This window comes from Bactrocera dorsalis, chromosome 2 (genome assembly GCF_023373825.1).
Source record: "Bactrocera dorsalis isolate Fly_Bdor chromosome 2, ASM2337382v1, whole genome shotgun sequence".
Classification (NCBI taxonomy): Eukaryota; Metazoa; Arthropoda; class Insecta; order Diptera; family Tephritidae; genus Bactrocera; species Bactrocera dorsalis.
In genome coordinates this window covers 29612771-29625264 of record NC_064304.1, presented here as the reverse complement: position 1 = coordinate 29625264, position 12494 = coordinate 29612771, and the positions used below count along the sequence as shown (strand labels likewise).

The window sequence follows — 12494 nt, the reverse complement described above, 5'->3', positions numbered from 1 at the left end:
TAAACTGAAAATTTTTTTACACAAAAACGTCTACAAAACAAATTTCGTTGTCCGTAAAGTTAAGTTGTCCGAGATATAAGACACTCTAAAGATACTAATTGAACGCGTATATCATATCAACCACGAATATTTGGGTATGAGAAAGCTCTGTCCAAAGTGGATGCCGCGCGACTTTTGACCAAAAACAACGACAACTTGATGATTCGGAGCAGTGTTTTGAGATGTTCAAGTGTAATAAGCCCGAGTTTTTGCGTCGATACGTGAGATGGCTCCATCATTTGACTCCGAAGTCCAAACGATAGTTATTCGATGAACCCGCTCCAAAGTTTGGAAAAGCGCAACAGTCAATTGGCAGGAATGCGAATGAAATAATTTTAATTGATTACCCTGTAAAAGGAAGGACTATCATCAGCGACTATAACACAGCGTTATTGTACTGATTCACCAACACAGTGTACCCTGTCCCACGGTGAAAAAAATACGTGAAAACGATGGTAAAAATGAATTGGCTTCGAATTGCTTTCGCACCATTGTGCTTTCCAGATCTGGCGACTATTTCCTTTTCTCAGATCTCAAAATAATGTTCGTCGGGAAGAAACCGAAGCTTGGCTTGAGGCAAAGAACAAACCGTACTACAAAATGGTATAGAAATGTTGAAGGGTTGGGTAACCATCGAACTGAACTATGTGAAAAAAAAACAAAAATTTCCAAAAAAATATGTTTTACTATGGTAGGCCGGGGATTTTTCAGTTGATCTGTTATAGCTCCATCAGTTAGTGTCAGCATCTCCAGCTCCACGAAAAGAAAAGCCTCTCCAGATCATTTGTTATCCTCCTTGCCTGACGGTCCATCTTGTACCCTTGACAGACGGCAGCGTTAATCCGGATTAACTGCGCACTTAATCAGATCCAAATTTGTAGGTGACAGACGGCAGCTATGCGAGTTTGAAACTCTCGTAAACAGCTGATTGTCATTTTTATAATATTTTCAATGAAAATGGATAGAACAAAAATGAACAAATTCTGTAAAATTTTGAGGATTAACTGGTAATTAGCAACGGAGTTATCTTCACTAACTCTTGATTTAATGCAGTTAATCTGGAATAACGCCGCCGTCTGTTAATGCTATTAGGCAGTCGTTTTTGAACCGTTATCCGAATTTGCGTCATACATAGGATATACTATCCGAACCAAAAAAGTTTATTTGGATGGGCGAGTTTCTATTATCCATTGTGACCAGACATTGATAGCACATTCTATGTCTTCTTGACTTACATTTTTCATAAACACTTTCTGTTCATAAGCAATTAGAAGATAATATTTTTTAGTGAGAACATCTGCTGAAATCAGAAACAGGTGACTATCATCCGCTGAAATAGTCCATAACTGTCTTGAAACAGTTTCCCTTGTTTCGACTGTTCCTAGCACTTGAATGACGTTAAACCAATTTCTAATTATCGTCCTCGAAGACTTCATGCTAATTTAGATAATTTTTTACTGTTGGAAAAGTAAATTCATTATCAAATACTTATCCATTTTAACACATTTTATTTTGTAATATTATTTGTCATATACTTTGAAGTATCTTGATATACGTATATATCCACATCATTTTCGAAAGCATCCATACAAATTTTCAAATATTACTTTATTCCTGCAGTCTCACAGCGCATAGAACCAATCTTGAAACTTCTCAAAATACGACAAGCGCGCGATGGTATTGAAAGTCTTCCCGACATGCCTTCCATCGATATAGCACCATGTTTTCCAACTGCTACACCACCGCCGACTCCATCAACACCCGGCACGCCGACTATGCCAATATTATCACCCTTTTTAAATGAACCTTCCATAGTTATGGCAAATTTTTCGACGGATAAGCGAAAAGCTACTCCGCCACATACTCCAGCACCAAAATGTTGCACGATAAAAATATTGGCGGAACCACCACCTGGCCAACCCATACGCGCTGACATTGTCTTCATACATGGACTGCACGGTTCATTGGTGAACACATGGAAACAGGGACTTTGGGAAAACGAGCGTCAACCTGAAAATTTCGAACGACCTCCAAAACCACCTGTGAGGCCACCGAAGCGGCCAAAACATTCTCGCACTGCCCTACTACATCCGCCACACAAGCAAAAACGCGCAAGATTTGCGCAAGGCGATCCGAGTCAACGCGCCACACTGGAGGCAATGGAAAGTGATGAAATCAACAATTTGGATGATGGGTTTTTCGATGCGACCGAGCATGAACTGAAAGAGGGGTATGCATTAGGTTACTTATGGTTTAAAAATTTGTTACTATGAACATTTTTATCTGTAGTGTCTCATATGTTTGCGGCGCGCCAGAAGATATACAAAATTGTGATGGTATCGAGTATAGCTTTCCCACATTCCGACTGCGTTTGAACGATAACGGTCGGCTGCTTCAAGGTAAATTCGACAAGATGCATGATAGTTCCATGGATGGTTGCGCCGGTGAATCACACGTGAGTCAAGCCCCACCTGCCAGCGAAAGCCCCAAGGCGAAAAGCAAAGGCAAAGCGAAACCTTCGGCGAATGATCCAAATTATTCAAAATGTTGGCCGGGTGATTGGCTGCCTTTGGACTGCCCTGGTGTACGCGTTATTGCCGTAAACTATACTACCGATCAATATTTGTGGCGTCCCTTGTGGAAAAAGAAAGAGCCACGTTCGAACCTTATCGAGCGTGCACGTGAAATGACCGAGTTGCTGATAAAACATCGTATTGGTTGTGGTCGACCGATTGTGTGGGTGGGTCACTCTAAAGGCGGTCTGTTCATTAAGCAAATCATAGTCAATGCTTGGGAGAGTGGTCGTCCTGCAGTGGCGCCGCTCTGGCGCTCTTCACGCGGCGTATTTTTCTATTCCGTTCCGCACCGTGGCTCACATTTAGCTTGCATAAAAGCGCCGCTGCTGGCACGCTCTGTGGAAATGTTGGACATTGAGAAGAGTGAGTTGATAATTAATATCTGCAAATATGGTATAAATCATTATTTTGTAAATTTTTATAGATAATAAATATTTATTGGATCTGCATCGACGCTTTGCGGGTCTCTATCACTTGGGCCACATTAAAATAGAGGTATTCAGCTTTGTGGAGACGGCGTTGACACTGATGTCAGTGCTTTATCTGCGCATTGTCGGAGTGGATTCAGCAGGTTAGTGAGGAAAAAAAGGTTAAATGAAGACTAAACTCGAGAATATCTTCAAAACTATAGAATACCATAAATACAGGCACTCTGCCGTTATTCCTTTTGATAACTATTGTAAATTAATCAAATAATATCTTTGTCGTTCGATTTTTTAAACGTAAAATATTCTTCTAAGTCGACGAAATTGCACCAAACGGGTTGGAACCTTATTCGTCAAGCCCAAAAATAGAAAGTGAATTCGCTGTAATAAGGGAACTCTTCGAATATCAATAGACCTTTTGAAAGTATTAGATAAGGTGATTTTATTTCTATTGTCTCTGGGATTGAGGTAATGACAGAGCCGCATCATTTCTTTCAAATGTAATAAGTACTTAGCTTTACCGTCCGTAGGCGCCACTACCGCAAGATAAATTTACTATCGTGCAGTATCTTCTTCAATTTCAACCGCTTATATATATTTTTTTTGACTGCTTGTGGAACCGACTGGGTTCATGGACGATAAAAAGCAATATCGATATTGATATGTCAGGGTCTATTCTGGATATGTGGGAGTTTAACCTACTACAGTATCCAGAACGAAGCTGCGCAAGGGTCCCACTCCTTTCTCGCGCCAACTCGGCCTTTTTGCCTTCAACTAACGGTGGTTTGAAGTTGCATCCGAAGTCTTTTTTGCGTATTGTCTTATGTTGTCGGATCTCTTGATGCACCTAGGAGGCGGTTTCGCACCAAACAAATGACTGCAGGGATGATTTCTGCGAAAGCCTAAAATGGCTGGAGGAGGAGCTCATTATGCTTCTTAACTGGGGGCATACGGAACTCAATATGCATGAGTTCGATGGGAGACATCAAGAGGCATTCTGTCCTAGTTCGCAGTGCAGTATTCTGACATGATTGCAGCTTTCTTGCCTGCGTTCCTTTGTCTTTTCCCATGTGACTTGATGATTTTGTTGCGGCTCTTTAGTTTGGCAATAATTGAGGTCATGTGAGCAGTGAAAGAGCACAGGCAGTAGAAAGTCACCCCTAAAATCTTAGAGTTATTGACAGTCGGAATCTTAACGCAATCGACTGCAATATTATGGTCAAGTCTGTACTCCTTAGTCCATTTTGTGAATATGGTCTCTGTGGATTTAGTGGCGGATAGTGTTAAGTTCCTTCAGGATACTACTACTTTCAACCACATGCCAACGATTCCATTGCCCGACGTCATTATCGTCGATGTCCCCAAGTAGCGTTGTGTGATTGACTGTGTCAAAGGCTTTTAACAAGTCCAACGCTACGAGGACCGTCCTCTCGCAGTGTAGTTCTGGTTAAAGCCATTATGACGCTAAGTGCTGTGGTCGGGCTGTGCACTTTACGGAAGACCCGTCTATAGTAAAAACGGCTTCAAGGCGCTTCAAATTCTCTGATTTTAAAAATGCGTTTTTTTCCAATCTTCAGCTTAGACATTAAGGTCTAAGTAGCTGTCTAAACAGCAATAAATATTAAATTATTAATAACATGCGCTAACCTTTTCATATATTTCGCAGATCCTGGATTTGGTGATGTGTGCGGCATACGCTTGGATCATCGCGAGATTTGTAAGCCGCGCAGCCGAGACTGCATTCTATACAAAGAATTAGTTAAAATGATTAAAAAAGTATATTAAAATCAAGAAAAAAAATTTAGAATTAGTAAATGAGTAACTAAATAGAAACTGTTAGTACCTTATTGTTTTAAAGTATAATAGTGTTAATAATGCAGAAAAATTATAAAAGTAACTACACAATTTGCATAAAACCAAAAAACTAAAAAAAACATGTAACAGTAAAAGCTAAAATTGTAATAAATACATTAAAATATTATATAATATATAAATTATATTTGAGAGCTTATGTTCAAAACATATTTATGTTCCATAAGAAAGCAAAGCGTTAAACTCCACACACATGCATATACATATAAGTATATACAATATAAATATGTACTAGTGTATTTACACCAAGCGCATTGACTTACCGTTAAGCTGTTAAATGGTTATTAACAACCTTTGCTACTCAACGATTGCCATTGTTTGTCTATAGATATATCTACTTATATAAAAAATATATATAAAAATACTATAATATATATATTTATAATTATATATTTAATATACACAATATATATAATATATTTGCGTTTATTACCAATTTTTTGATAATTATAATATATTTCTTATTAAGCGTTAATTTTTGTTATGTAAAATACTATGTACAATAAATATAACTTCCGTAAATAAGTTGAATGTATGTATGTAGTATATACACATATACGTAATATTGTACATAAGAATGTTCTTAGTTTTGTTCTTAAGAATTTTTATAGAAATGCATGGCCATCAGGTATAAGAACCGTTATATAGTGATTGGATTTTGTGATCAGCTCAATAAGATGTGATTTTTTATCAAAGAAAAGCATAGCATAGAACGATATATGTACCTACATAGATAGCAATGATATTTTCTCCAGATATTGCATGTGCAACAACAAACTATATACCTATGTATCTAAGCAATTTAGTTAAGTACTTACTGTAATTATTATTTAACTTTTACACAAAACAAAATGCAAGTATCTACTTATCAAAGCATTGCTGATCATTAATTATACATACAATATATACAATATGAAAATATTTTATCATTAAAGATTTTGAAATTATTGCTGTCAATACTATAAGAAATACTTTGCCACTGATCCTTTAGTAACGCTTATATAACTGTACATGCGTTTTATAAAATCTTATATTTAATAAAGAATTTATTTTACTACAACGAAAATTTTTTTATCTTTAGATAAATCTCAAAATAATATGAAAGAATTTTCAATTGTAGTTTGCCGTTAATTTGCGTTTTGATAACACTTTGGGTCTTTATAGAAAGTTAAAACGGCTATCTCTCCGACCTTTCTCACTTCCTCGTTGCACCGAACCTAACACTCTCCCCCACTAAATCCACATTCACAAAGTGGACGAAGGATTACAGACTTGACCTTAATATTGCAGTCGATGGCGTTAAAATTTCGACTGTCAGAAAAGACAAAGAACATTTGTTGCCAACATACAAAGCAACCGGTCGGTTCTTAACTACGCCACACCAATATAGTCCCCTGGGTACAGCGAAGAACTTCATACATGCCAGGACACTACAGTCCTGACTACAACAGAATGTCTCTTGATGACTCCGATCGAACATCTACATAGTGAGGCCAGTATGCCACCAGTTACTACGCAGTATGAACTCTTTTTCGATTTGTTTCTGTCGGGGTGTTTACGTAGAAAATAAGCTCGAGTTTGCCGCGAGATTCGAGAGTGACCTGCTCACTAGGGTGGGTCGATTCCGGACTTCTTTCGATTCGGGATTTCTAATAGTGCGGAAAAGTTGCCTTAGTACTTCCTGATTCCAATGCAACTTTTTGTTTTGAGATCGGATTGCATCTTCAACCCCAACTCCGGCTTTGAAATTTCGGAAATTCGCCTAAAATCGTGAAATTGTCTACCTAGCGCCTGAAATACGCATCTCATGGCAAAATGTAAAAAACAAAAATTATTTGTCACGTCATTTGCTACCGAAATGGTATATGTTCATGGCCGTAGGACGAACCGAGCGAAAATGCGGCACTCCACCGCCCAAGGTGAAAATCGGCTTGCGGCCACACTTCTTGACGTTGATTTCACTCACATTAATTCACATACGCCAAAGCACACGTTCGGATAGGTCTCCACACAAATATTTTTTCATCGAGTTCCTTCACTCTTGTCGGTGATTTCGCCGAGTTCGATCACTTACATACATTCATTTCCCTGCGCCATACGACACGTTCGGACTGGTCTCCACATAAATACGGTTATATTCGCTGATTTTAGAAAAATGGAAAAGTGCAATATCAATGAGTGATTAAATTACTGCTTACCTGTAAGAGAAAGGTGTTTCTGCTCCGTGTTGTCAATGTCGATGAAATATGGATCCACGAGTTCGAAGATAGTCTTAACGACTAGGAAGGGGATTTTTAACGTTCTTGGAGATTCACAAGTGGTGATTTATTTCAACGACATGGAGAAGAGCAAAATGCTTTGCTGTATCGAACTACTTCGCCGATTCGGCACCGGATTGTAGAAAATCGATTAAATTGATAAACCCTTTCCCTGTCGTTACAGTCAAATTAGTCGAATTAGGCTGTCAACTTTGAGTTATTCACTGTATTTTTCAGATTTTTCATAGATTGTTTTTAATTTCCATAGTGGAAAGAGTCACTCGCCGAGCAAAATTTGAGTATGAGGAGGACCTACATAAAAATTGGAGCAACGAAGAGTTAAATGTAGGTGACAATAAAAGTTTACTTCCTCGAGGCTCATTATTGACTTAAGTTTGTCAATGTCGATGGATTTATTGAGAGAATACTTTGGCGAGCAGATAGTATCACGTTTTCGGCCGGGCGATTGGCCACCAAAATCATGTGATTTCACATACTTTTCCTATGGGGATATGTGAAATCTAAAATCTATGTGGACAATCCTGCTTCGATTCAGGCCTTGGAGCAAAACATCACGCGTGTCACTCGCCAGTTACCAGTCGAAATGCTCGAACAAATCATCGAAAATTGGACTTTGAAAAAGATACTTTTCAAAAAATAAATGCCAAAGAATGTTCCTCGGAATGATAATAAACATTCCCTATTAAATTTGAAGTTTGAAAAAGTACTCGTAGGGATCTTCGAAATGGATCACTCCATATATATGAACTATGAAACATAAAACTGTATCAATACTCCTGATTGCCTCAAGATAGATTTTTTAATAAAACAAACCATTATTTTTCTCAAATAAATTATATTTGTATTTTCAAGTTAGCCTTTTTTCGTACACTTTTCTTTTGAACAATGTTAATTGCCTCCCGCACATCTACTAACACATACTCATATCATATTAGTGCGAGCGCTTGATACAAATAGTTGCGCAACCGTTATCTATTCCCGTGTATTCTTTATACACAAATATTTATGTTCTTTACATGTATGTACATATGTATACGCGTTTTATTTTGTATGTCACACTTTCACATTTTTTTTAGTTTTTAACACAAGCTTATCAACTACATACACATGATTTTTCATGTTTTTGTTTTTGTTTTTATTATTTTCTTTTTCTCAATTTACTGACATACAAGTATAAAAAATGTTTGCTTATCATAACGATAAATATACTATATATTATTACAATATATATTTAATAATTATTCACTCTCACATTTACGTACAAAAAGCGAACAATTAGTTGAAATTAATAATAATAAAGAAGGAAAACATAATAGAACTTTTCATGAAAAATCACTTAAACAAGTTTGCATACAATTCTTAACATCTCTTAAAATAATCAAAATAAAAAAAAAACACTTTTTTTGTATTATTTAGCGCCTTAAGTTACTGGTATCGTAATATAAAGTGTGGTCTCCAAGAGTTTTTCGTTTTTTGAATATTTAGAATATAAATTAAATTTTATAAAAACAATTGGTTTCAATTTTTTACGTAAGACTTTAGTTAGTTTACAGATTTTAGAGAAAAAAGTCGAGCTTAATATTTACGGCTTTTAATCCTTCAAAGTTATACACAAAATACATAAATTTCAAAACTTAAAATGAATGTAATCTCTTTTCCCATTGAGAGTTTGAAAAAAAATACAATACAAAATATTATTGTATATAGAAAATCAAGCCTACGTTGCTTACGTATTATGCAATCAGGAGATTTTTGCTGAAATTTTCTTGGCACAAATTTCAAATTATAATTGAAAAAATAGCAAAAATTGGCTTGAGCGCCTAGAAGCATGCATGTAAACACAAGCAGGGTATCATGAACTAGTCAAAAAAGTATTCACAATTATTTGTATCAGTTTCTAGGAACCTAAACATATTCCATAATTAATATAGAAAGATGAGTTATAATCATAATACTTTTTTATATTTTCTTGGAAGAACATGCGGTCCCATCGTTTTCACTAATCAAGAATTTTAAGATGAGTAGGTAATTAAGTGTTTTTATAAGTGTACTATAAAATCCTAGGCCAATTTTGCTAAACCAGAAACTCAAAACTTTAGCCCACGAATTTGAAACTAATGATGCTGAAAACCAGTTATTACCAAAAATCGACCTGAAGATCCGAATTGAGACATTATAGATATACTTAACAAAATTCGCCAAGAATTGTGAAATCTGGCGAAGCCGCCAACAGCCTGAGTTACCGCAGGATGAGGGACACTTTTAATATAGAGTGTATAAAATTGGCAGAAATATTGAATTACGTTTATGAACTTATGGACTAGGGAAAATTTCGGATTTGTATACGCAATTTAATTTTAATTTAAAAGATTTCATATTTAGGTGCATTGAGTCGTAATAGTTGCTAATCTTGGCAAAAAGTTTGAATCAATAATGATCATAGGAATGTTTATGTACCCAAAAGGAGCTTTGAATACAAAGAACTCAGCTTCTACAATAAATAAGAAAGAGAAAGCTACTGTCTATTTGTTGGATGCAACTTTTGTAAAATTTTAGCCGATAAAAAGTGAGCAAGGTCTCAACTGACACTTAGGGACACGGCAATGTTGAAGAAGTGTAAAATTTCAAAACCAATCTGGAAATTGTAATTAAAACACTTGCGCATCAGAGAATTAGTTTTAAACTAGGGTATTTCCCCTACGAGATTATGCTGTTTACCACTGTGAGCAAAATATAGTAAGGCATTCTGTAATACTCGTAACTGTTTGTCGCGAGCATGTGTTTTTGAGTAGGAAACAATATTCAAAGAGGGTCGAAAACGCGTTGACCACGAACCCCATGTGGGACGGCTATCAACATCAACCGATCAACAAATCAATAAAATAATATAACTGATAATCGGCGATTAACAGTCAGTGATCTTACTGGTGTCGTTGGAATATCGGAAGGATCAGTGAAAACCATTTTGAAAGATCATTTGGGCCTAAGAAAAGTGAAGGTACGTACACTATCACTAAATCACTAAATTTTTTCGAAAAACAGCGTCGCGTTAACGTCTGTGGAATAATGCTTACCGACTACCAGAATATCATGAAACGTTATATTACTGGCGATGAATGTTCTATGATTACGACCCGGAAAAATACGATCAATCGGCCGAATATTGTGGCAAATGTTTGACAAAGCCGAAAAATACCACGTCAGAACAGGTCGAAAATCAAGGTTATGCTGACAGTTGTCTTCGATTATCGTGGTGTGGTGCACTCCAAGTTCCTTCCTACCGGTCAAACTGTCAACAAGGAATACTATTTGAGTGTCATACGGCGTTTGCGCGAAACTATTCGTAAAAAGAAACCGGAATTATGAGCCGACAACTTTTGGTTTTTGCACCAAGATAATAATACACCGACGCATACTGCATTGATTTATTGTGAGTTTTTCGCTAAATCCGGAAACGGACTCTAACAACTGTTACCAGGATAGGGAAAAGCATTGGCTTAAGTGTATTGGGACCAAGAAGGATTGCTTCGAGTGGGACGACATAGATTTTGAAGAATAAATTAAGGATTTTAAAATGATGAACAAAGTCTCACTACTATTTGCTCATAGTAGTATATTGCTTAAAGGACCATTCGCTTTTAGCGTGGAAAAAACTCATTTTTTTTTAGTTGAAGCTTATGCAAGAAAATTTCAGCATTTTCGCAAAACTCAAATATTTTGGTTGTATATTTTTTTCACAACGAGTAAGTTAAGACTCGAATACCTGCATTAAATTTAAACACTTATCACATCCACTTGCACGGCGGCAACAAACAGTGTTTCCTCTTTAAAGTTTTCGCCGATGCCATATTTTTTCCCCCCTTTTAATACCTAATATTTATTTGCAATAAATAAATAGAAACAAAATCTTTATATAAATACAAATGTTTAGCTCTTAGCATGTGTATGCGTGTGTTTTTAACTGTATTTTGTTTTAACATTTCTTTTGCTTTTGTGTGTAGTAAGCTAATATTTGTTTTCATTTAACTAAATATGCTTTTGGTATCAAATATTTTCTTTTATTTTTTGTAGCTGCTCTCTTTCTACTTTTTATTACTAAAATTGTGTGCCTTTTAGTTTAAAATTCTTACACATAGATATATAGACATATATATGTTATGTGTGCATATATGTATACACATAACTGTTTTTTCATGTCTGTACTGTAGTATGTAGTTGCTTTAGGAATCTCAAGTACGTTTTCGGAATAGTCGAAAGTTGCTGCTAGTCGTGTTTTTTGGGCAGTCTGGACTTTGTTTTTCAAGTTTTCATTAAAATTGTTGTTTTTGTATTCATTAACTTTTGTAATATTTTTTGTTTTTTTTTTTTGTAAAATGCTAACGGTTTGTACATATATATTTATTATGCTTTGATTTTTTCTTTAAAATCAGTTGCCATTCTTATACAATACCAGTGTAGTTGCACACATGCTTGTATATATTTTTTATGTACATACATATGTGTGTGCTTTATGTGTTTTAATATTTTTTTAAATATTAGTATATTATATAATCACTATTAAATGCTTACTTAGGTTTAACTGTTTATAATTATTCAAATAAAGTTTAATTATGTGTAACTGTATTGTTTTTCTTGTTTTTGTAAATGTATAAAATTAATTGTATGTATTTATGTATTGTAAAGTGGAAAAATAAATATAAAACACAACAATTTTTTTATATGAAATTATGTAAATGAACACAAGTGATTGGTTTCTGTATTATTTCTTGGAGAGTAACTGTTTTGTTGTTTTTCTTTCTCATATTTTTTTTTATTTTTGCTTCTTTGGCTCTCCTGCAGTGTAATTAAAATATGTTTTGCGTATTTGCATTATTACTGCATTTAGTGGCACACCATGTGAGAAAATTATTTATTCTTAACGCATGTGAGAAAATCAGTATTACTTGTTGCATGCGAGAAAATCGATATGTATGCTACGAGATGCGGTATTTTTCAGTAAATAAACTATAATAAATTTTTTTGGAAGAAAATTATTTATTCTTATCGCATGCGAGAAAATCGTTGTGTATGCTTTGGTAATGAGCTTTTGCATAAATAAAGAATATTTTTTTTGAAGAAGCTTATTTGGATTTTTCGTATTGCCAGCTTAAAATGAGGAAGTAGGCAGATTGAGGCCTCCAAAGCTAAGGATATTTATCATTTATATATCGAAAATCACTCATTATTAGGAACCTGAACATTTTAGGATTTTCCAAGCCAATTTTGGTAGATATTACTTCAAAAAGGTGACTTTAATGGTGTTT

At 35.3% G+C, this 12494-nt stretch overlaps 1 protein-coding gene across 6 annotated transcripts in view; it reads left to right on the top strand.

Annotated features, from left to right (window-relative positions):
- Nucleotides 1-5978, top strand: part of LOC105229233 (uncharacterized) — a 32978-nt gene extending 27000 nt beyond the window's left edge. For all 6 annotated transcript variants that reach the window (XM_019992324.3, XM_029552651.2, XM_029552649.2 and 3 more), the window contains 4 exons: nucleotides 1660-2269; nucleotides 2329-2978; nucleotides 3040-3186; nucleotides 4707-5978. In XM_019992324.3, the coding sequence (XP_019847883.2) occupies nucleotides 1660-2269; nucleotides 2329-2978; nucleotides 3040-3186; nucleotides 4707-4825 (1526 nt within the window). In that variant the 3' untranslated portion in view covers nucleotides 4826-5978. The remainder of the gene's footprint in view (nucleotides 1-1659; nucleotides 2270-2328; nucleotides 2979-3039; nucleotides 3187-4706) is intronic.
- The last annotated feature ends 6516 nt before the right edge of the window (nucleotides 5979-12494 follow it).